We start from the raw sequence: 26562 nt of genomic DNA on the forward strand, positions 1-26562 counted from the left end.
GTATCTGCTATATCCCATTATTTTATCACAGTACATATTGTTCCTTTTCCTCTTTTTGTGATCTTTGGAGAGAGGGGCTTGTGGGGGTAGTATAGACATAGCTGTGGTATTGCATGGGTTCACTTAACTGCTAACATACCCATCCCTTTAATGATGATATTCTAGAATTTTGCCAGGAATAGGCTTATAGCTATAGGCACCATAGCTTATATAGTTGGTTGTGGGTTTTTTTAAGTTTGGACCATCATTTACCTTTTCTAGTACTGTGCCATCTGTTCTGTTTTCCAACATTCTTGAAAGATCTTAGTAGCTCAGAATTCATATCTATCAAATTTGTTTAGTACCCTAGGATGTAATTCATACAGGTCTGGTGTTTTGAATTCATTGAGAGCACCTGGATGGATGATCATTTCCACTTTAATCATAAGTTTCTACTCTTAAGCTGTTTTTGTTTTAGCTTTCTAGTCCAAAGATCATTCTTCTTGGAAGCAAAAACAAGAAAAATAAGAATTTTGTATTTCACTTTTTTCATCACTTTGTCCGTTGTGTGCAGTGGCCCTTTCTCTTGCTTAATGCTCTTCTTACTCTCAATGTAGGTTTAAAAAAAAAAACAAACAAACCATTTTTGTTGTCCTTCGCATCTATAGCCTACTTTAGCTCAACATAGAATTAAATATTCCTGACAAAGTTCTTATGGGACTATGCTACTCTATTGAGTCTATCCTTAGTTACTTGCTTTTGTTTTCATCATCTTTGTGTATCCCCAGTACTTAGCACAGTACCTGGAACATAGTGAGTACTTAATAAATTCTTAATAAAAGACATTTTTACTGACTTCCCCCATGTCTGGAACACTCCCTCATCACCTCTTGGTTTCCCTCAAATCTCACCTAAAATGTGATCTTCTACAATCTCCCCTTGATGCTAGTGTCTTCACTCAGAATTTATCTCCAATTTATTCTGCATATGTCTTGTTTTTACATAGTTATTTGCATGTTGTCACCTACATTAGATTGTAAGTTCTGTGTGTATGTGTATATATATATATATATATATATATATATATATTGTTTTCACATAATTGTTTACATTTATCATCCATTAGATTGTAAGTTCTTTGAGATCAGGAATTGTTTCAGCCTTTCTTTCTATCCCCAGCATTAAGCTTTCAGTGCTTTGACATCTTGTCTCCACTGTCAGAATGTAAGTCTTTTGTAAATTAAGATTGTTTCTTATATTATCTTGTTAATTGCTGTCTTTTTAATTGGATGCTTGAAACATGCCTTTAAAAAAACTGAGTTTATCTTTGTCATTGATTTCCCTGTGTATCCACATTGGTCTCTTTAGGCAAGCCATTGGGTCCTATCTGTCCTTTCCCTGAACTCTTCTTTGAAATCTGTTCTTCCCTCCAAACTAGAATGCATTGCAGATTATTTGGCTTTCTTCCTCTATTGCAAACTCTATAGTGGAGAGGTTGGTCACATGCACCTGAGGTTCTTATTATTTCTCTTTCATAAACACGTTCTTCATTGTTAGAATCAGGCCAGATTAGTAGTTGCCGCACCCCCCCCCCTTGCCATTTCTACCTTTTGAAGGATGAAAGTATAATTAATGCACCTCAGTGTTATCACTTGGCTCTGCTTTTGACAGAGGGAGCTCCAGCTTTGTGTTTTTCATCTGCTTCTCAGATTCATGCAATTCATCTTCTTGTCTAGGGTTTTTGTAGTACAAAATCATTTGTTTCTACTTTTATTGATGTCCTCTCAAATATTCCATACCAGGTTTCCCCTCTCTGGATTTCCACACCTGAATATATTTTATTAGTATGTCAAAGAAAAAAGTGTCAATACTATACTCTGCATTTTGGGCAGAAGTCTTCCAGAAGCTTTTAAATTTAGCATTATTCTAAATCCAAACATTCTGAGAGAGAGAGCGCGCACTGTCATAGTTCTTCCCCTCTTTCGATTCCCTTATTCATATCTCTCTACAAGACATTAGGTAGCATTTGTAGGACTCTTGAACCAGAAGATCATAATATGTTTAAAAAGCTGAACATTTAAGAACTCACTTAACAAGGCACTATTCCATTCCTTCCTTAACCACTCTCCTCAAGGTTTAAAAAGAATCTTCCTATGATCAATATGGGAAATCCTTTCTGAATGGAGAGTCATAATCTAATGTGTGGAAAGAGGAGACTGCTTTTAGATTGGTCAATATTTTAGTCCCTTCAAGGAGATGGAGAAGAGAATGACTTAACTGGATGAAAAGCATTCACAGTTGTAAGTTTGGTCACCTCCACCAGAATCCATTTCTTTATTTTTATTTGTTTATTTTTTATTTTTTAAATTTTTGCAAGGCAATGAGGATTAAGTTACTTGCTCAGAGTCACACAGCTACTACGGGTCAAGTGTCTGAGACCGGATTTGAACTCAGGTCCTCCTGAATCCAGGGCCAGAGCTTTAACCACTGCACCACCTAACTGCCCCCCAATCCATTTCTTTAAGAATGGTGTTTTGTGTGTCTCTTTCCTCCCCTATCTTTCCTTCCCCCCTTCCCACAAACCAGCAGAGGACAAGTCTGGAAGATTGATTTTAGCCTAGAAGAAATGTTTATTCATAATATTTCTAGTTGAACTAAAATGAAGTTTTTAATATGCTGCTCCTTCCTCCTCTTTTCACCTTTTCTGGTTTTAAAAAAATATATATATATTCAGTCATCCAAAAGGCATATTACTAACCTCTTACTAAGAGCCAGGTACTCCAGTACTGAGGTTAAGAAGGTGAAAGTGAAATAATGCTTTACCTTAAGAAGCTATGGGAAGATAACCTGTATAGGACAGTGTTTCCCAGGAAAGGATTACATCTGAGCAATAATAACAGTGATGAAGACTTGATCCTTTGGGCAGTCAACTGACAGACTCTTTCACTTGGCAGTCGTAGAATTGATTTGATATCTGTGCCCAGAGCAAGATGTAGGGGAGTACAATCTCAACTTACAAGGCAGATGAAAAGATGGCCTAGGTTACTAGATGGGATGGGAAACTTGGTATCTAGTCTGCTGTAGGCTGGCCAGACCTATTAAGCTAAGTAACTTGATTCTCAGTCTATTACCATTCAAACTATCTCAGCCTTAGAGAAGGAGTTTCTACTATCCTCTCTCTACTCTCCTAATGTGCGAAGGATAATGAACCATAAGAAATTACACCAATTTCAGAATTAATCCAGGGTCCTCACCTATACAGGTATGAAGAACTTCCTGTATAACTATTGTACTCTAATTTGAAATCAGTAAGCATTTATTAAGTGCTTACTGTGTATTAACTTGGTGGGAAAGACAATGAGCTTCATTTTTGATGTGGCTATAGGATATCCAGTTTGAAATGTCCAAGATATAGTGTTACAGTGATAAAAATGGAATGTCTTTTAGCCGAATGGATTAAAGATTGCAAAAAAAAAACTGTGTTCTTCTTAGCAGAGCAACTATTCCAACAAAAACTTCAAGTTTATTTAAGGCAGTGAAAACATTGAAATGAAGTGGATAGTGAAAAAAACTTTACTGCAAGTGTTGTTTCCATCCCTTTAAAAATAGGGCTCAATTGTAAAATGTTAAAATTAGCAGTTGTAACCAGTGCAGTTGAGGACCTAGAAGCTAAATGTGCTAATATTTTGAAGAAAGTAATCAAAGAACCTGGAGTAGTTGGTTTACAAGTCTTTTAATATGGACAAAACAAGCTTATTCTGGGAAGGGATGCCTTCACAATTTACATTGCTAAGGAAGAAAAAACTCAATCTAGATTGAAGTGTTTAAGTATCACCTAACACTTTTATTGGGAGGTAAAGCAGAAGGCAATTTAAAATGAAAACCAGTGCATTTATTTTTCTTGAAATCCTTGTTCTCTGAGAAGCCCAAACTGTCATTCACTTCAGTTCCAGTCAAATAAGAAAGTGTGGGTGACTTTCCCCAGAGCACCATGGTTCCGTGACTTGCCCAGGGATATACACAGGCAGGGTATGCCAAAGGCAGGACTTGAACTCAGGTCATCCTGGCTCCAAAAGCTAATTTTGAAAATGGATTTTCATTGAAGATAATGCCCCAAGCCATCCAACCACACAAAGTTCATTGTACACAAATATAAAAGCAATTATTTTGGGGGGGGGGGTCACAAAACAGTTAATTGTAGCCCATGAACTAAGGTATCAATGCAACATGTGAGGTCTACTATCTTTAAAAAAAACCAACAACAGCAACCAACACCTTTTGAGCAACTAATTACTAGAACTATAGGCAGTGCTGCAATTTCTTTAGCTGACTTCTGGAAAAATTACAACATCAAAGATTCAAGAATTATCTCCATGCCTGGCAACTAAGAAGCAACATGTGCACAGTTTCGGAGCACATTTTACCACATGGTGCATTGAAGGTTTTCTCACAAAAGCAGACTGTTAAAAAAAGAATAACCAGAATTGGAAGAAAGCTTGGTTTTGATGAACTAAAAAATAACAGTGTCTGGGAATTGCTATATTTGCACTCAGAAGAATCAACTTATGATAATCATTTAGATCAACACTGAGTAGTTGAAAAAGTCATTATGTAATAGTAATATGCAAATGAAGGAATTTATTCTAAAACAATATGCCTTTATCTTTTGAGCTATAGAAATTGGAAAGCAAAAAAATTATGAATGTTGACCCCAGATAAAAGCATGCAAATTTGTAGATGTATATTGTCAATGTAAATTTAACTTCAGATACAATCAGTAATTTAAATTTTTTTGCTTTCTAGAACTCTATTTGTAATAAATTTGGATTAGAAATAAATTTTTCCCTTTTCCTTTGCTTTTACATTACATTAATAAACAGATTAAAACTAAGGAAACTTCCCTAGAAATGGTGATTGCACTTTGATTTGATTTTTCATTTTGTAGCTCAAATATTAGTATGGATTATTTAAGATAAGTTGTGTGTGTGGTATTTTTAAACATTGTAAATACTGCTTTAAAATTTAATGGATATTAAGATATATTTGTGGTCATGTACCAAATTTTGAATGCCAAAGAATCTGAGTCATATTTCAGATTTACTGATTTAACAAATTTAGTAATTTACTAAAACCAGTGTTGTCCAAACCAAGGAGCATTTTATATTCACTTTGTTGGCTGTCATTGATGAAATGTTGGGGTGACATGTGAAATGTCAATGTTTCTCACATTTTATACTCAACAACCTGATTTCACCATAGTAGCAGTTAGGCCCTGTTGTATACCATTGGAGAGACTTTGGCAAGTCATGTCTACTACTCCTATCAGTCTCAGTTTCCTCAACTTTCTAAAAATATAATTCTCTAAGAATATGTTAGAAAAGTCAAATCATCTAGCAGAGTTGGTTTTTATAGGTGAAGTTTCCCACAATTTATAGAGTAGTTTATTTTCTAGGTTTGGGCCAGTCAAGTAACTAACTACCCTTTAAATAATTATCTTTGCATTTTCAATCCACAGAATTTCAGAGTGTAGTTCAACCTATACTCATTGGTTTTCCCCATTGGGAGTGCTCCCCTGTTCTCTATAATTTATATATTCTCAAAGAGATAATACAGTAATAACCAACTAGAACATTTTCAAAGATATTCTATTTTAATACATTGAAAATTCGCATTTTTATTGACTTTGGCAGCATGTTTGTAATTCCTATTAATAGGGAAGCAGAGGCTGGTAATTGCAAAAGCTTGGATATTCTGAGCTATAATAGGACAAAAGTCAGTAATCTGGTGTCCATATTAAGTCTTGGCCTAGGTCAGAAGCAGTGGGTATATTACTATATTCACTTGAGTATGTATGTTATTCCCTCTTTGAGTCAATTCTGATGATAGTAAGGTTCACTCACTGCCCCACTCCTTCCCCCTTTCCCCTCTCCTCCATAAGATTTTTTTATTGTTTCCTTCATGTGAGCTACCTCTCCCCAGTCCACCTCTTCCCTTCCCCCTCACCCAGTGCATTCCTCCTACCCCTCAACCCTATTTTAAAGATGTCATCATGGGTTATCTAGGTGACACAGTGGACAAAGCATCAGCCCTGGACCCAGAAAGCCCGGAGTCCAAATCCATCATCAGACATAAGACAACCCACCCTGTCTGCCCCACAAAAAATAAGGATAAACCAAAAATAAATGCTTTACAGATATCCTCCCTTCATATTCAGTTCATACCTGTGTTCTCTAAGTGTATTCCTTTCAGCTACCCTGATACTGAGAAAGTTCTTATGAGTTAGAAGTATTATCTTCCCATGTAGGAATGTAAACAGTTTAATCTTTTAATATCCCTCATGATTTCTATCTGTTTGTCTTTTTATGCTTCTCTAGGGTCTTCTATTTGAAAGTTCTATTCAGTTTAGGTCTTTTCATCACAAATAACTAATAAGTTCAAAAAACCCCCAAACAAACAAACAAACAAACAAAAACAAATATCTCAACGTCCTCTTTTTCATTGAAGTCCCATTTTTTCCTCTGAAAGATTATACACAGTTTTGCTGGGTACATGATTCTTGGCTGTAGTCCCGGTTCCTTTATCCTTTAATGTAGATACTGCTAGATCTTGTTTTATCCTTATTGTAGCTGCACAGTATTTGAATTCTTCTTTTTTTTTTTGGTTGGGCAGTGAGGGTTAAGTGACTTGCTCAAGGTCACACAGCTAGCGTCAAGTGTCTGAGGCTGGACTTGACCTCAGGTCCTCCTGACTCCAGGGCCAGTGCTTTATCCACTGCACCACCTAGCTGCCCCTGAATTACTTTTTTTCTAGCTGCTTGCAATGTTTTCTCCTTGACCTGGGAGTTCTGGAATTTGGCTATAATATTTCTGGAGGTTTTCCTTTTGGGATCTCTTTCAGGAGGTGATTGGTGGATTCTTTCAATTTGTATTTTACCATCTTCTCCTAGAATATCAGGGCAATTTTCCCTGACAATTTCTTGGAAGATGGTGTCTAAGCTCTTATTTTGGTCATGGTTTTCAGATATCCAATGATTTTCAAATTATCTCTCCTGGATCTATTTTCCAGGTCATCAGCTTTTCCAAGGAGATATTTCATATTACCCTCAATTTTTTTATTCATTTGGATTTGCTTTACTGTGTCTTGGTTTCTCATAAAGCCACTAGCTTCCATTTGTTCAATCCTAATTCTTAGGCAATTATTTTCTTCAGAGAACTTTTGTATCTCCTTTCCCATTTGGCTTTTCAAGTTGTTGACTTTTTTCTCATGACTCTCCTGCATCACTCATTTCTCTTTCCATTTTTTCCTCCACCTCTCTAAATCTTCCATCAGTCTCTCCTACTTTCTCTTCAAAGTCCCTTTTGAGTGCTTCCATGGCCTGAGACCAATTCATATATTTTTTGGAAGCTTTGGATGTAGGGGCCCTGAGGTCGTTATCCTCTTCTGAGGGTGCACTTTGATCTTCCTTGTCACTAAAGAAACTTTCTATAGTTCTCAACTTTCTTTGCTTGTTCATCTTTCCGTCTTTTACTTGACTTTCAACTCCCTCTTACAGTGGGGCCCTGTTTCCAAGCTACACTGTCCCGAGCTTCAGAGGGTCCCAGTTGTTTCTGTTTGAGGGAAGGCAAGTTTTTCTCTTGCCTGGCCTGTTCTCTGGTCCAAAGATAACCTCAAACCAACTTGCTAATTAACCAGCCAGCAGAATGGTGTGCTGTGGTGGTTCTTAGCTTCGGCAGACACCCCTGTATTCTATTCCCTCCCTTCTTCCCCCCTGTCCCCCCAGCCAGCCATTTGGCCCTCTCACCCTATCTTAAACTTAGTTCCTTAGTTCCAGAAGACTGTACTGCAGCTGATTCGGAGGCTCAGGGGTAAGTTCCTCTGGTGCAGTGTGCCTGGGGTCCGTGTCTCAAGATCTTAGGGTTGGACTCTTCTAGCAGCCCAGCATGACCCCCTGTAATCTGTCTTTGGCTGGAAAATAATCTCAGCCTGTCTTTTTGTGGGTTTTGCTGCTCCAGGGGTTGTTTTATTGCTGTTTTGGGGGTAATTCTGGTATATAGTTTTTTGTTTGTTTTTTGGGGGGGGTTACATTTTATATATATATATATATATATATATATATATATATATATATATATATATATATATATATATATATATATGAATTTTTGTGGGGGGGTAGTGGGGGTTAAGTGACTTGCCCAGGGTCACACAGCTAGTAAGTGTCAAGTGTTTGCAGCCAGGTTTGAACTCAGGTACTCCTGAATCCAGGGCCAGTGCTTTATCCACTGCTCCATCTAGCTGCCCCCTGGTATATAGTTTTAAGAGCATGATTTGGGAGTTGATTTGGGGATTTTTAAAAAGATCTTTTGAAAGTATTCTTAATCTGAATTCTCTGTCTTTGTACGTTTGCTGTGGTCTTATGTCCTAATTAACTAGTCTTCAAATCAGCCACTCATGATACTTTGAGAAAGCAGCACTTCAGACTAGGGAGCTGATGTCAACATTGAGCCCTTGGTTAACGTTAATATAATGTGGATAATGGTTGATATAGATCTTTTGGCTTTTAATTCTTCATACTTTTTACCTAGAAAGGGGTTTGGGGTTTGTTTTATGTATAAAGTAATATTAGAAAGATAAGAATAAGCTTGATTATATTGCATATTGCAGCAGATTTGGTTATGAAATTGTCATGAACACAGTTTTAAAAATAAACAAAAATTCACTATTTGTCCAATGTTCTTGAATTGGGTTTTTTTTTCAGCATATGGCAGGAACTATATGGAGAAGAAACTGAGCCACATAATCTCAACCTACTCACTTCTAAAAAAGAGTAAAGTCATAGATTGAAAATACATTAATTTACCTGTTGTATAAAGAAAAATGAATGAGACAATTTGAATCATTTTGTGTGTAATCAGTTTGTGTAGCTTTAGACTACTTACCTGACCTTTATGGCATAATATTTCATGAAATATGAATGGACTGGGGGGCTGCTAGTTGGCGCAGTGGATAAAGCACCGGCCCTGGATTCAGGAAGACCTGAGTTTGAATCCAGCCTCAGACACTTGACACTTACTAGCTGTGTGACCCTGGGCAAGTCATTTAACCCTCATTGCCCCCAAAATAAATAAATAAATGAATGAACAAGAAATATGAATGGACTTAATGTCATTCGCAAACTGATTTGTTCTTATTATAAACACATTTTCTAGTCCTTTGTCACCTTTTCCATTGTCCATAAATTTTCAAAGATTTCCAATATTGGCTCAGTAGTCACACCTTAAGATCACCAAATTTTAAAGTTAGCTAGTCCTCTAGCAGGGACTTGTCATTTTACAGGTGAGGAAACTAAGGTTTAGATAAACTTACCCACTGGTGACTGCTGATCACACACATACACATATGTGTGGATGGTATAAGCCCACCTAAGGTACCTTCCTGACACAGAGCAAAGTTTCTTGTGCTGTTGTTTAAGGTTCAGTGGTTTAAAATTAATGATTTCCATATTTTTTGGAATATTAAGTTCCATTCATTCTTGGTTTGGTTTTTGTAATACATCTTTCTATACTACTTCTATCACGTATATGTTGAGGAAAGCACTTTAAAGTTTATAATACATGTGAGTTGTTAATCATTCATAGTAATAGTTATATATCCACTGTACTGACTACCCTCCCCCCCCCAAAAAAAAGGGGGGGGAAACACCTTTGGCATCCTTTTTGCTTTTTTTTTAAAAAAGCTTTATTCAATTTGTTTTTATGTCATAATTATTTTCTATTATTGTCCCCTGCTTCTACTGAACCTTCCCTTGTAACAAAGGAAAACAGAAAATAAGTAGCAAAATAACTGAAAGTATACAAAACATTCTACTCCCATCATTTCCCCACCTCCTTCCTGAGAAGAAAGAAGTGCATTTCATCATTTCTTCTATATGACCAAGATTGCTTTTTTGGGGGGTATGGCAATTGGGGTTAAGTGACTTCCCCAGGTCCCCAGGGTCACACAGCTAGTAAGTGTCAAGTGTCTGAGGCCGGATTTGAACTCGGCCGGATTTGAACTTGGGTCCTCCTGACTCCAGGGCCAGTGCTCTATCCGCTGCACCACCTAGCTGTCCCCCAAGATTGCCTTTTAAAATAATCTTAAAAATTACTCATTCTTTGGGGCAGCTAGGTGGCGCAGTGGATGGAGTACTGACTGGCCCTGGAGTCAGGAGGACCCGAGTTCAAATATGGCCTCAGACACTTGATACTTAACTAGCTGTGTGACCCTGGGCAAGTCACTTAACCCCATTCTCATTAACGTTTTTGAATACTGGTAAGTCATCCCTATTCCTCAACAGAAGAAGATGAGGGCCGGATGCTTATATTTTATTTCTCTGGAGAGAAGTAAGGAGAGAGGCCAGTGAGATGTTGCTAAGCCTGAACTAGATATTTAATTGTGGACCATGAAAATTCTGGTGGAGTGGGACTGGTAGGAAGTGAACCTGTGATTTCAATGGTATTGGAAACTCCCTCTATCAATGATATTGGGTCTGCTCTGAAGTATATATATTCAGGAGCATGGAGCATTGAAAAATTGAGTGACTTGCTGAGGGGTTACTAAGTCTAGATGAGGTGTCATTTTCCTGGACACTGACAATCTACTATACCATGCTGCCTCTTTCAAGGATATAATTAATAAACTTTGGCAGCAGATTAGAGGTCAGAAGAGAGATAAAGTTGAGAATAAGGCTGTGAGAAACAGGTGCAGACCACCTTCTCAAAATAAGTTCTTTCAGAGGCAACTTTGGTATAACAAAAGCCTTTTATTGCATTCTCATGAGAATGGCCACCCCCAGTAATGCTAAGAGTGCTCAGCCTGTATTTATCCTAAGCCCTGACTTGGTAAGTCCCTACCATGAGTCACTGTAGGCTAAGATCAGGTTCACAATCTTCCCTGAAGAGTTCTAACTAAATTTTCCTTGATATGTTATCCCTCCCATCCACATACATCTTTATACAACCCCTGATAGAAATTAGGCATGGGTGAAGTTAATATTCATAAGTCTATTAAGCAAGTACAGTGGTGACTAGGGTTGAACTTATACATACTTTTACTAGGGCACTGGCAAGAGTCAGCTCAAACTGGTTTTTATCAGTTCTCCCTCTAGCCCTGGTACTTTTCTCAAATTCTTGAGTTGACCTAGTTTACTAGATAATATTGCCTTGCTGTTCCTTATATGGGCATGCTTTTTCCTAACTGAGAAGAGTCCACTACTTTAAGAGGTTGTTATTGTATCTCACAAAGTCTTTATGTGTGAAAAAGGAGAAGGTGCAGAGCAAAGATACTTTACCAGTTTATTTTTGCTGCTGATTCATTCCCAGGGGTCTCTGTCAGAGGTAGAAAGAGATCTAGACCAATAGTAGACTGGTCAGACCAATCATCTAGTCCAGTGGTCTCACATTCAAATAGATAATGGATTTCTGTACTGCCTGTTGACTTAGAAAACTACAAAATAACATTATCTATGTTGTATTACATCTTTATTTTGTTAAACATTTCCTAGTTACATTTTAATCTGATTTGAGCAGCGCTGGGGGAGAGGGAGTTTTCCGTTTTTGAATAAGCATTTTTTTGCCTTCTATGTGCTAGGCACTATGCTAATAAGCACTGAAGATAAAAATAATAAAAAGGGCAATCCCTGCCATCCATGAGCTCATAATTTAATGAAGGAAGACACACAAAAGGAAGCTGGAAGTAGGGTTCTCAGTACCAGAAGAACTGCAGATGGAAAGTGGAGTTACTTTGAAAGTTCAGGTCCTAAACATAATTAAAGGAAAGTTTTAAGAGATTAGTGCTCCACCCTCCAGTCAGAGGAGAGGAGGCTGAGGGAGTTGGGAAGGTGTTGAGTATCCAAACCCAGTAAACTGCATGATGATTTCAAGTTACCTTGGGAGGAGCATCTTATTCCTTGGAGTTTAAACCAGGCAGAGCTGCCAATGAAAGTGGAAAGTTTGATACTAATGATGTAGTCCACACCCTTAGGTTTTTTTTTTTCCTTTGTAAAATAACTGGGTGTAACCAGATCAGAGGTTCTCAAAAATACATTCACTTTACCACTGGGAGTCCCTGAGACCCTTTTAGGGAGTCTATGAGATCAAAACTATTTTAATAATAATAGTAATAGTAGTAGTAATAATAATATCATGTCTATTAAAATATTCCTTCCATTTCTAACTACCTATCAGCATATCAGTAAGAGGCTGAATTTTCTTTCCTTAGACATTTCTAGGTTTGTGACTCTGGGCAAGTTGATTAACCTCTCTTAGCCTAAGTTTTCTCATCTATAAAATGGGGATCATAATAGCACTTACCTTCCAGTATTGTTGTGAGGATAAAATGTCAAGCACTTTGCATACCATAACACACTTTATAAGTGCTGGCTATGATCACTCATTAGTGATGGTAGCAAAGGAAAAGAAAAAAAAATGAAAAGAAGAAAGGAGTACTATAAAAGGGTACCAAGGTAGAGAAGAGGCAGCTTATGATTGATGGCCTTTGTTTTCTCAGTAAAGAAATAAGTATTGGTCTCTGCTGAGCAAGTGTAGAATCTTCCCTATTTGATATAACTTTGTAGGATCGTAGATTTAAAGCTAGAAGGTACCATAGAGTCCACCCCCCTCATTTTACAGAAGCTGAGACTGGGAAGTTAAGTGACTTGCTCAGTCACTTAGCTCATACTTGTCTGCCATAGAACTTAAATTCCTTTCTTCATGACTTCAAGCCCCAGTGCTCTATGCCTTTTGTCATCTAGTTCTTATTTTTCCCTTTTACTATTGAGAATACTGTCATCATTTCATTCACTTAAAAGCCAGATTTCCATTCCCATGCATATTGGTAGGAGATATATTTTTTGGTGAGGCAGTTGGGATTAAGTGACTTGCCCAAGGTCACACAGCTAGTAAGTGTTAAGTGTCTGAGGCCGGATTTGAACTCAGGTACTCCTGACTCCAGGGCCGGTGCTCTATCCACTGCGCCACCTAGCTGCCCTGAGATATATTTTTTGAGCTCAAACTACTGTTCCAGCAGCAATTTTCAGAACCCAATGTAAGTGTAAAAGTAGTTTCCATTTTTCAGAAATTCATTTAACTGTGCAAATGACAAGCTTCCAACTAAATTTCAATTGGAAGTGATTAATTTGCAGTGCAAAATGACATACTAAAGGTAAATATCAAGAGAAGACTCTAATAATTCTATAAATGCCTTCCAAGTGATGGATATGCTTAATTAAAATCATATACTTATGAATTGATATCAGTATTTGGCAGTACTTATGTCTATCATAAGACATTTTTACAGATTGAAATTTCATTACAGATTAGCATTAACAGAAAAATATTTGCAATTAATTTTGATGACAGAGAACACTAACTTTGAACTTCAGTTAAGTGAAATGTTATCCTCTTAAAAAGAATTTCATTTTTCTTGCTAGTAGACTTGTATCCATTTTTTTTTACTCATTTTATTTTTTATTTTGTCAGTAAAAATTTAGAAGTTTAGTTTCTCTCTTGTCATGTAAATTCCTGTGTAATATCCTTGATTTTGCGTTTTGGTTTATAGAACCTAAAATATTTATTACCTAGCCCATTACTGAAAAACTTTGCTAACCCCTAATTTAAGTAGATAAATTCTAAGGAGTTGTCTGAAGCAATATAGGTTAAGTGACTTAACCTGGACACACAGAGTTAAGTAAGTGTAAGAGCCTCAGTTTGACCTCCGTTCATCTGGACTCCTATTCAATCCCTCAGTATACTCTTCCTGACTGTCCCAGAACAGAAATTATAAATTAACCTGGAGCTAAGTTATACCCCATCCAAGTCCAAGAACAAGTGTATCTTAGACCAGGGTTACTGGCACAGATGAGGATATACTTTAAAATCAGGAAGAGTAAATGTGGAGGCAAAGTTCATACTGATACTGAGGAAAGCGAAATGATATTTTCATTTAGTTCTATCCTATTTTCCAATTCTGACTACCATTATTTTTGGAATTAGAGGGCTATGGAAGGGGAAAAGAAGAGAAAAAAGCAGGATTTGGCAGTGGGGTACTTCAGAATCTTTTAGAAGCACTCAGAAGTGATAGAGTAGAAGTAGTATCTAAAAGAAAAATCACCAGCACTTGGATCCCCAAGTTTTTGTTTTGTTTTGGAGGGGTGGGGGTGGGAGTGACATTTAAAAGCTTAGCATCTTTTTGCTTTTGCAGGTCAATCAGGGTTAAGTGGCTTGCCCAGGGTCACACAGCTAGTAAGTGTCAAGTGTCTGAAGTCCAATTTGAACCCAGGTCCTCCTGAATCCAGGGCTGGTGTTTTATCTACTGCACCACCTAGCTGCCCCCAAAAGCTTAGTATTTTCATTTCCTTTAGTTGCATTCTTCTCTATTCAACCTCAGTGGTGCAAATGTCAAAAATGTCAGTATGCCATTGTCAAAAGAATCCCCACTAGTGTGGGGGTACCTAGGACATGACTCAAAGAATTCTGAGTAATCATTCCCTCAGGTCTCGCTCCCTCCTCATCTTGGTTCCCTTCTTCCAACTTAAACAAACAAACCAAAAAAGAAAAAAAAAATCACAAGATTTTTGGGGGGTTTTTTTTGTGCTTGTAGAATTTCCCTTTAATTCTCTCTCCCCACCCAACCCCAAACCACTCACACTTTATTTTTGTCCTTTGTTCTTTTAACAAAGAACATTTAAACAAAACTCACCTAATCATAGTCTCTATATCCATTCAGATAACTGTTATGAGATTGATCACAGTGCCTGGCACATAGTAGATGAATGCTAGTTTGACAGACTGATCATTACATTTAAACAGAGTTCCATTCCCATTTAATGTTTTCATTAACATTATTGTAGTCATTATATATATTGTTCTCATGGTTCACTTCTAGGTATGTTTCATAATGCCTTCTAATGTCTATCATGATTTTATCATTTTTGCTATTTCTTATGGTGCTTTATATACCAAGTTTGTTAAGCCATTCTCCAATCAATGGAAGGCTACTTTTTTCTAGTTATTAACACAAGTATGCTACTGTGAATATTTTGGTATATATTTTGATCCTGTAGATTATTTGTTTGTTTGTTTTTGCAGGGCAATGGGGATTAAGTGACTTGCCCAGGGTCACACAGCTATTAAGTGTCAAGTGTCTGGGGTCAGATTTGAACTCAGGTCTTCCTGAATCCAAGGCCAGTGCTTTATCTACTGTGCCACCTAGCTGCCCCCATCCTATGGATTTTTTAAAAGGATTTTGAAATAAATATGATGCTTTATAAAAGTCCACTTCATTTATTTACTTTTGAAGATAGGTATTTTTATTTAAAATTTTGAATTCCAAATTTTATCCCTCTTTCCCTCCCTTCTCACCTCCCACAGTCAGATATCGGTTGTAAAATATCACATTAGTTACATTGTATAAGAAAATTTAAATAAAGAAAAAATGGAAGTGAAAAATTGCATGCTTCCATCTGTGCTAAATCAATATCAGTTCTTTCTTTGGAGTTGGACAGTATGCTTCATCATTAGTCCTTTGGGATTGTCTTGGATCATTCCATTATATAGCTGAGAATAGTTGTCATTCACAGTACTTTATCAAACAATATTGCTGTCACTGCACAACAACATTCTCCTGGTTCTGCTCACTTTACTATACATTAGTTCATATAAGTCCAGACCTTTCTGAAATGATCCTACTTGTCATTTCTTATGGCACAATAATATTCCATCACCATCATATACTACAGCTTGTTTAGCTATTCTCCCATTGATGGGCATCCCTTTGATTTCCAGTTCTTAGCCACCACAAAAAGCTGCTATGAGTATTTTTGTACAAATAGGTCTTTTTCTGTTTTGGGGAATATCTTTGGGATATAAATCTAGCAGTGGTGTTGCTGGATTAAAGGGTATGCACAGTTCTGTTGCCCTTTGGGCACAGTTCCAAATTGTTCTCCAGAATGGTTGGATCAGTTCATGATTCCACCAACAGTGGATTAGCTTCCCATTTTCCCCACATCCCCCTCCAGCATTTAGTATTTTCCTTTTTTTATATATTTGCCATTCTGATAGCTGTGAGGTGATACCTCAGAATTGTTTTAATTTGCATTTTTGTGATCAACAGTGATCTAGAGGATTTTTCCATATGACTATAGATAGCTTTGATTTCTTGTCTGAAAACTACCTCTTCACATCCTTTGATTATTTACCAATTGGGGAATGGCTTGTATTTTTATAAAATTGACTCAGTTCTCTATATATTTGAGAAATGAGGTCTTTATCAGATACCTGTTTCAAAAATTCTTTCAGTTTTCTGCTTCTCTTTTAATATTGGTTACATTAGTTTTGTTTGTGCAAAACCTTTTTGATTTTATATATTCAAAATTATCTGTTTTACATTTTGTATTGTTCTCTGTATGTTCTTTGGTCCTAAATTCTTCCTCTGTCCATAAATCTGACAAATAAACTTCTCTGTGCTCTCTTAATTTGCTTATGGTATCACCTTTATGTGGAAATCATGTACTCATTTTTACCTTATTTTAGTATACAGTGTGAGGTGTTGGTCTAGACCTAGTTTCTGCCATACTGTTTTTCAGTTTTCCCAGCAGTTTTTGTTCCAAAAGCTTGAATCTTTGGGTTTACTATAGTAATTTATTATAATGTAATTTGTACCAATTTTATTACGTTGATCCATCTCTATATTTCTTAGCCAGTACCAGATTGTTTTGATAATTACCACTTTATCACAAGTTTGAGATCTGATATTGCTGGACCATTGTCTTTTGCATTTTTTTTTATTAATTCCCTTGAGCTTTTGTTTTTCCAGATGAATTTGCCCCATATTATTTAGTGGATCTTGACTTCTTCCTTTTGCTTTTTTTCCTGTTTTGTAATACCATATGCCAACAATAATTAAAATATATATGTACATTTATTTCAGGTGTTGGAAAATCATGTTTATTGCTACAGTTTACAGACAAGCGGTTTCAGCCAGTGCATGACCTTACTATTGGTAAGTTTTATAAATTAATAATTTAAATAAAACTGAAGGGATGGGAAGGGGTTTGTAATCATTTAAAGGATATGTAGAGTTCTTGTTGGGATAAAGGCTCCATATTAGTAATAATTCTAAGATGACTGAAATTGGGTAGGTTTCTATTTTAAAAACTGAATCATGGGTCAGCTAGGTGGCGCAGTGGATAGAGCACCGGCCCTGGATTCAGGAGGATCTGAGTTCAAATTTGGCCTCAGGCACTTATCACTTACTAGCTATGTGACCCTAGGCAAGTCATTTAACTCCAATTGCCTCACCAAAAAAAAAAAAATTAAATTAAATTTAAAAATTGAATCATAAAATGCTTTTAAGTGCCACTACAGGTACAAAGTATTAAATATCCTATACTAAAAGATTGAACATTTGTTACCCTAAATACTTTACAGGATGAGATGTTTATTGAAGGAAAGACATTTTTTACCTGGCTTTGCATGAAGACACCTTCCCACCTTTGCCTATTCCCAATCCTGCCATCCGTTCTGCTTTTGTAAAGCTATACTTTGTTCAAGCCAAAAATCTTCATCTCTGCAATTAAATTAGAAATTAGAAATTTAGAAAATTAATTATTTCTCTTATTTCTCCCCCCACCCCCCACCCCCCGGGGACAAGCAAAATAAACCCAATATGACTTCCTCTGGCAGCTCTACAAATACTTGTAAAAAGCTATTATGTCTTTCCTATCAGCTCATCTTCAGACTGAACATCCTTATGACCTAGACTTGAATCTTGGCTTTGCTCTTTAACTGTAGGATCTTTGACAAGTTGCTCTCTTGTTCTCGGTTTTTCTCAGTTGTAAAATGAAAGAATTGCCCTCCTCTGGACTCTTTTCAGCAAAATCCTTCCTAAAATGTGATGCTCAGAAGTGACTATGGACACTGTGCCTCGTCTCATGCAGTGCAAGATTAGATTTGTTTTTTAGGGGCTGGTGTATCACACCCTGGATTCATTGTACTTTCAGTTCACTAACAGCCCCATTTTTTTTTTCAGTTGAACTATGTTCTAGTCATTTCTCCATCTTGTACTTTGCAAAATTAACTTTTTTCATTCAAATATAAGACTTAATATTATCTAAACTCACAAGAAGGTGTATCACAAGGAACGTTACATAATTCATTGAATACTATGAGTTCAGAAGAGGTCAAGTTTATAATATGGGACTTAATTTTTTTAAATGTTAAATTCCGTGATAGGCTATGGGTACAATGGTAAAAATGAAAAACATTCTTCTCCAGGAACTTAACTTGCTGCTGCCATGGAAAAGGATATAGCCTGTTAAGAAATAGTACATATTTTCTGGGCTGTGAATTTTCAGGGAGGTTACACTTTTTATAACTCTTTCAAAATTAGCACAAACATTCACAAATCCAAATCTTCTGATATCACCACTATCTGTATCGTTCTTGATTCAAAACATGGGAGTAATTCCACAGGCAAACCTCTAATACAAACCAAGAAGTAGACCTAGTTAGAAAGATCTTCATCAGGGGTTCACGCAAAAGTTCCTGCCCTTGTTTAAATTCCATTTGTTTTCTATAATTAAATGTGTGAATGATTTAAAAGGCACAATTGTATAGATATCTGTAAAGAAAAGGATCAAGCCATTGTTGTTCTAGCCTCAGCACTTAATTCTGAGACCTAATCTTTGGAGAGAGGTATGTATCAGACTAACGGCCAGGAGATACTCCAAAAAGATTGGATGGCAGAGAGTGGAAAAGCTGGGTGTCACTGGCTGCAGCAATGGGGGTCCAAGCTACCTAGCGTTGACCTGAAGTGTTTTGAGGATTAAAAACTTTAGCAAATAAAGTTCAAAGCACATGGTAACCACTTAGTAAGTGGTTAGTCATAACTATTGAATGAGTGGAGGAACTGCAGCTATTTAACCTGGAACTGAGAAGGCTTGAGAAGACAGAGAGGAAGGAGCATAATAGCTATGTTAAAATAATTTCAAGTCTCATCTCTATGCAGATGATTCTCAGATCTGTTTATCTCTTTCTTCTCTGCTGACTTAACAATTTCCCATTTCCAACTGCCTATTGGACATTTTGAACTGGATGTCTCATAGACATCTTAACTCAATATGTCTAAAACTGAATTAATTTTCTTTCTCCTGGAACTTCCCTCTTTCTCCTTCCTAACTGCCCTGTTTTACCATTCAGGGCAAAATTTCATCTCTCATACATAACCCCTTCTCTCCTTGGACACTGTTGTCACCTTGGTGTAGACCTTCATTACCTCAAGCTTTCTGGTTGGTCTTCCTGCCTCCTGTCTTTCTCCATCCCACGACTGCCTTCCACTCAGCTGTTAAACTGATCTTCCTGAGGTACAAATCTGGCCATGTCTCGTCTCTATTCAGTAAACTCGTTTGGCTCCCTATCACCTTCAGCATCAAATCTGCTATCTTCTGTTTGGGGTTTAAAGTTCTTCATAACCTGGACTCCTGCCTTTCCAATCTTCTTACATATTACTCTTCTTCACATCTAATCTAATAACAGCAGTCTCCTTTGCTGTTCCCCTCACAATGCCTCTATCTCCTAACTCCATCCTTTTTCACTAGCTGTTCCCTATGATTGCAATTCACTCTTTCCTGGTCTTAGCCTCCTGGCTTCCCTAGTTTCAAGTCCTAGCTAAAGTCTTTTCTAAAAGAAGCATTTTTTGGTCCCCCTTAATGCTAATGACTTCCCTCTGAAATTACCTCTTCTCTTATTTGTGTATATCTTGTTTGTATGTACTTGTTTGCATGTTGTCTCCCATTAGATTGTAAGTTCTTTAAGGGCAAGTATTTTCATCCCTTTTTATCCTCAACACTTAGCACAGTGTGTGGTGCTTAATGAATGATGACTTGAAGTATTTTAGTTGTTCATTTTCTAATATAGGACATATCAATATCAGTGAAATAAATTTGCAGAGAAGCAGACTTAGCTTGAAGTCAGAAAAATCTTTCCAAAAGAGCTATACAAAAGTGGAATGGGTCTGTCTTCAGAATGAGTGCAATCCTCATTGGAAGTGCTCAGGATGACTGAAGGAACAAGTGCTAGACGTGATTTTTGTTATTTATGCATTGGACTAAGTGCCCTCTGATGTCTCTTCTAGCTTTAAAATGCTAAGACTGTGAAATGGAGTGTGTGTGTGTGTGTGTGTGTGTATATATATATATATATAAATAATTTTTTGCTTTTTTTTTGTGGGGCAGTGAGAGTTAAGTGACTTGCCCAGGGTCACACAGCTAGTAAATATCAAATGTCTGAGGCTGGATTTGAACTCAGGTCCTCCTGAATACAGGGCTGGTGCTTTATCCACTGCACCATCTAGCTGCTCCATGAAATGGAGTAATTTTAAAAAGGTTTAATCACTAACAACTGGTGGATTATCAAAACCCTTGTGTAATAGGTAGGTAGCACCTGATCTGCGTGTTGAAGAAAACTAGAGAAAGTCTAAGAATTGGAGGTAAGGAATAGCTGCATTCCAGATGTAGGACTTCTTAAACTTTTTCTACATAGGACCGCTTTTCACCTAACCCTGGGTTATAGGCATTTACTCCCAAATTTTTTGAGATACCCCCCCACACACATTGTTACCCAACCCCATATGGGGTCACCACCCACAGTTCTAGAGACTTTGCAATACAAAGCAAAGCAGGAAATGGATTGTCCTGTTAAACTAGAATGGAAAATAGAGTTCATCAAGTTAAATAATATGAAATGACTTCTGAAAAGAAGCCCCTTTCTTTGTACTTTTTTCCATTTTTTTCCTTAAAACTTTTTTCAAGGAAAAAAGGGAACTTTTATTCTTTTCTATTTAAACTTTTTTCATATCTAAATAAAATTCATTTAGATAGTATAAAGTCATTCTACTTATTTGGATATGTTTATGGATAGGGTTGTATTTGTGTCTTGGTAGACCCCTCCCTAAATGTTGCATAAATTATAACTATTTTGAATGGAATTTCTGTCTTAATAGGTTTCATTAGTAAAATGCAGAAAAGATGATTTATTTGTAAGGATTTATTTTGTGTACTGTCACTTTAGTAAAGTTATTGTTGCAATTTTGGTTGATTCTAAGGTTCTCTTGTCTAGAATAATAGCTAACATTTATGTAGTGCCTACTATATGCTGTGCTGAGCACTTTATAATTATCTCATTTGATCCTCAAAACAACCTGTAGGGAGGTGGGTTATAGTTCTGTCCACATTTTACAGATGAGGAAATTGAGGCAAACAAGTTAAGTGACTTGCCCAGGGTCACACAGATAAACATGTGTCTGAGGCTAGATTTGAAGTGAGGTCTTCCTGATTCCATATCTGCCCTATGCACTGTGCCACCTAGCTATCTATTGGTAAGTGATAAAATATTATTGGAAAATATGCATTTATGCACATATTTAAAATATGTATCAGCTTGGGCAAACCCCCTGTGTTGAACTTATAAAAGACATGGATAAGAGTAGCACAGAATGGGTAAGCATAGGTGAAAAATATTCTCTCTCCTTGGATTTGGCTCTTCAGCCATAGTTTGTTGACCCCTGTACTAGGCTTTGAAGATTATATAAAGACAGAAACGGAAACCTCCTTTCCTTAAGGAGATTACATTGCACTTGGGGAGATACCACGTATAGACAGGCAAATAAGAATACATACACAATATGGATGCCAAAGTAATTTTTATGTTGGGCTATCAGGTTATATTACATACGGCTATTTTGCTAAAGTTACTGTTTTCACTTTACGTTTTTAGTTCTCTCTCGGGTTTTTTACAGATCATGGTATCATCTGCAAATATAGCTAGAATAAAGCTAACATTTTTATAGCACTTGAAAGTTTTCAAAACACTTTACAAGTATCATCCTCACAACAACCCCTAAGAAGAGGTAGGTGCTATTATTATCCCCACTTTTCACATGAGGAAACCGAGGCAAGGAGCAGTGAAGTCACTTAGCAAATGTCTTAAGGCAGAATTTGAACTTGAATCTTCCAGAGTCTTAAGTCCTGTGCTCTATCCACTGTACAATAATTTTGTTTTTTCTTTGCCTCAATTTCTTTTTCTTTTCTTATTGCTATAGCTAGCATTTCTGGCATTACATCAAATAATAGTTATGATAATGGACATCCTTGCTTCACAAAGGCCTTATTTTATTGAAAATGCCTCTGGTGTTTCTCCACTAAAGATAATGCTGATTCTTGCTTCTAAGATATTCTAATTGCCATATTAATGAAAGGTCCAGTTATTCCTGTCATTTTGTTTTGCCTTTTCTACTTATCTTGACACGCAGTCCATGTGATTCTTATTGCTTTGGTTGTTTTTAAGAGTAGGGACTCTCTTGTTTATAGTATTCCTAGTATTTAGTAACAGTGCACTTCTGGTATAAATCCAACTTGGGCATAGTGTATAATATTTTTAACATGTTACCATAGCCCCTTTGCTAATATTTCATTCAGTATTTTTACATTGATAATCAGGGATCCCTGACTTAGGAATCAGGACTATATTTGTTTCATGGAAAGAATTTGGTAGGGTTTCCTCCTTACCAGTTTTTTCAGAGTTTATGTAATATTGGAAGTAATTGTTCTTCGAAATGTTTGATGGAATTCATTCATAAATCCATCTGAACCTGTTTTATATTATTATTTGGCAGTTCATTTATGGCTTGCTCAGGTTCTTCTCCCCTCCTGCCCCGCTTTGATTTATGTAAATTTTCGTTTCTTGTTTTGATCATCTCTTTGCTAGTTTTGTAAGGATTTGTTTATCAGTTTGGGGGGCATGTAATTGGGGGGGGCAGGGCAATGAGGGTTAAATTACTTGTCCAGGGTCACACAGCTGGTGTCAAGTGTCTGAGGCTACATTTGAACTCAGGTCCTCCTGAATCCAGGGCTGGTGCATTATCCACTGTGCCACCTAGCTGCTCCTGGGCAAAATAATTTTTATTAATTTCCTTTATATCTTCTTCATTTGTAATTTGATTTTCCCTTCCTTAAAAAAATCAAAGTAACTAATAGTTCATTTTGCTTAAAACTAGCACCTGATTTTATTTATCACTTCAATGTTTTTTTTATTTTTAAAAACTTTTCTATTTGTGTATTTAGTATATGTCTCTTTCTCTCTCTTTTCTTTTCTGTCTTAAAATCCTCAAAAGACAACAAAATAAAGCCCAAGTTGTACATCTTATTTGACTTCCTCTGTCACACTTGAAGACAATGGACTTCTGAAGGAAGGATCTTTTCCCCCTCTATCAGAATGCAAGCGGATCATCATCATTTAGAGTCTTTTAATTACTCAAATATATTACCTTCCAAGGTTTCTTTTGACTTCTAGGTTGGTATTTCATAGTTGCTCAGCTCAGTTTTCTGGAATTCCTGAAAACATTCTATTAAAGTGCCCTTTTCTCTCCATAAGGTTGTACTCAGTTTAGCAGGTTGTTATTCTTGGTTGTAAACCTTATCTTCAGTCTTTTGGAATATCATATTCCAGGCTTTTATCTCCATTATACATAACTTTGTATGGTTCTGCCTGTGGTTTCTTGGTAACTGGAATTTTTTTTTTTTGGTGACTGCTTATAGTACTTTCCCTTTGTTTTTTATAGAAGCTCTGGATTTTTATAATAACATTGCTGGATGTTTTAAATTTTTCCTCCCTGGAGGTGAACAGTGGGTTCTTTTTTATTTTCATTTTGCCCTCTAGATCTAGGCAGTATTCCTTTAAAGATTTCTTGAAAAAATGTTATCTTTTGGAGGGCAGAGCCAAGATAGTGAAAAGCTATTCATTTAGCTCTCCCATTTCCTGCAAACAGATCTGGAAAATGTGTTGGACTGAATTCTAACAGGAAACCCGGGGGGGGGGGGAAATTACACTGAGTCATTTGTCAAGCCCAGCTTAGTATAAGGAGACAGGCAGGGAGGTGTAGAGACATTGGGGGGTAGGTCAGGCCGGACACCTTGCCCTAGGACAGGTTGTGCATCAGACCTTGAATACAGTCTGTGCCAAGTGCTTTTTACAAATATCTCATTTGATCCTCTCAACTCTTCGGGGTACATACTATTTTTATACTCATTTTACAATTGAGGAAATGGAGTCAAACATAGATTAAATGACTTTCCCAGGGTAACACAGCTAGTAAATATCTGAATCACATTTGAACTCAGGCCCAATATTCTATGCACTACACCACCAGCTGCCTCTAGTGGAAGGAAGGAGGAATTTCAGAAGCCAGCAGCAGTATTGCTCCAGGCAGAGACCAGGATCTCACTTCCATCATCTAGCCCACCCTGCAGAGGAATAACCAGGGCAATCCCAAACCAAAGGTGAACCTACAGTTTTGCCACTCTCAGTTAACAAAGCTTTCCCGCTGACTTATAAAGACAGAGTTCAGCAGCAATCTACAGTTACACAGACTCAAATACAGATGAGGAAGTTACAGAGCTCAGATGGGATTTAAAGGTAGACTTTGCCCTAGATCAGACCACTTTGGCAGCTCTGAAAATTTGCCCATCAGATCTTGGAATAACACAACATTTAGTCCCTCAGCCAAACTCAGCTGTGGCCTGTGGCTCTTCAAGGCACTGATCCATGGTCGTCCACGACTGATGGAGGCCTACATAGTCCCTCAAGAAAGCAGCAATAGGACCAGCCCAAACCTTCTCTCCAGAAGTATGACAGACCCCAGCCCTAACATCCAAGTCCAAAGTCAGGAAATGGCCTGGAAGAATGTTAACTCCTGCCGGTCCCCCCTCCCCCCCAAAAAATCCTGATACAATGAGCTCTTATGGTGGCAAAGACACTCAAAATACAAATATAGGAAAAGAGAATGACTCCAAAATATCTACAAGTAAAGCCTTATCGAAAAAGGTAGCTTGATCACAAATTCAGCTAGAATTTCTAGAAGAGATGAAGCAAGAGTTTTGTTTGTAAGTTTATAAGTATTTGTACAAATGGAATGAGAGCACTTGACAAAAATGGGGGAAAATGACTGGAAAAAAAGAATTTGGAAGGAAATTAACAGGATACAAGAGATACAAAATCCTGCTCAAGCAACAAATTCCCTGAAAATTGGAATGGAAAAGAAAGTTGGGGAAAATTAACTCACATAATCAGGCTTCACAAATAGCTGTACAAAATAGTAGGGAAGAAGGGGGAGGAGCCACTGACATTTGAGCCTTATTCTCTTATGAGCTGGTCAGAAGAAGGAAGAATTCACACACAAACACACTTGTGGACAGAAATACATTTAACTCACCTGGGGAAAGAGGGGGGATTAGATGGAGGGCAGAATAAGGGAGGGATTGATCTTAAGCAAAACAAACTTGAGGAGATACAGAAATATTTGTAGCTCTTTTTTAGGTGTCAAAAAATGGGACTCTTAGAGGGTATCTGTAAATTAGGAGATGGATGAACAAGTTAAAGTATATCAATGTGATGGAATACTATTGTGCTGAGTTCTTATCTGTATAACAACCCACCAGTATTCCAGAGGACTAATAATGCAACATACTACCCACCTCATAATAGAAGGATGAAGAACTCAGAATATAGAATGAGACAAACTGAGTTTTGGACATGACAAATGTGGAAATTAGTTTTGATTGACTATACATATTTGTAACAGCTTTTCTTTTTCATGTTTCCTTAACTAGGTGAGAAGGGATTGAGGTGGGAGGGTAAGCAGGCAGGTTTTGTTTGATTAAAACAAAATATTTTTTTAAAAGAAAAATGATAACTTTTAATTTTTGTTGTAATTGTTTGGTCATGATGTCCAAGAACCCTTAATTATTCTTAAATCTCTCTTTGCATGTTGCCTTGTTATTCCATAACTTCTTTTCCATAGTATCATAGCTCTTCTTTGGTTTCTTCACTGTTTAAATAATTTTGCTGATTTAAAATTTTTTTCTTTATAAAATGTTTTTTGGGGTGACCTGGCTTAATTGGATCTCATAACAAGTTTCAAAAAATTCTTTTCTTCCCCACTTTTTGCTTGGTTATAAGGTTACACTGCTCAAAAAGTTACACCATCCATTGTACAATTTTGCAACCAAGATTCTGTTCTAAGCTAATATTGCGTGTAGCTGCTATCTCCTTCTACTTTGCATGTAGGTAAGATGCTGAAGTAAATCTTAGACTCTTGGCCACTTCTTTGTGGCAATTGCTTTAGGTTACTCAGACTTCTTTGGGGTAGTGATAATTGTGGATATTGTTCCTTTTTCCATTTCACTTCATCCCTTGTGGTCCCCCCTCCCCCCTTTATTTTTTTGAATAGGTCAAGTTGGCACTTTTAAAATCATAACACCATAGCTTCTCATCTTGATACTTTCATAGGATTGAACATTTAGAGTTAGAGGAGCCTTAGATGTCATTGAGTCCAGTCCCTTCATTTTACAGATTAGTAAACTGAGGCCCAAAGAAAGTAAGTGACTTACATAGTCACATAGTTTGTAAGTATCAAAGGTTGACTTTCAGCCTACATTTTACCATAGTGCCTTTCATTCTTCTTATTTGATCTTTAAAAAAAAACAAATCTTTA

General features: G+C 36.9%; 1 protein-coding gene across 1 annotated transcript in view; it reads left to right on the forward strand.

Moving 5' to 3' along the window:
• Positions 1-26562, forward strand: part of RAB2A (RAB2A, member RAS oncogene family) — a 108938-nt gene that overhangs the window by 16050 nt on the left and 66326 nt on the right. Inside the window, exon 2 of the mRNA XM_043970568.1 lies at positions 16945-17016. Coding sequence (XP_043826503.1) covers positions 16945-17016 — 72 coding nt within the window. The remainder of the gene's footprint in view (positions 1-16944; positions 17017-26562) is intronic.

Source organism: Dromiciops gliroides, chromosome 1, assembly GCF_019393635.1.
Source record: "Dromiciops gliroides isolate mDroGli1 chromosome 1, mDroGli1.pri, whole genome shotgun sequence".
Lineage (NCBI taxonomy): Eukaryota > Metazoa > Chordata > Mammalia > Microbiotheria > Microbiotheriidae > Dromiciops > Dromiciops gliroides.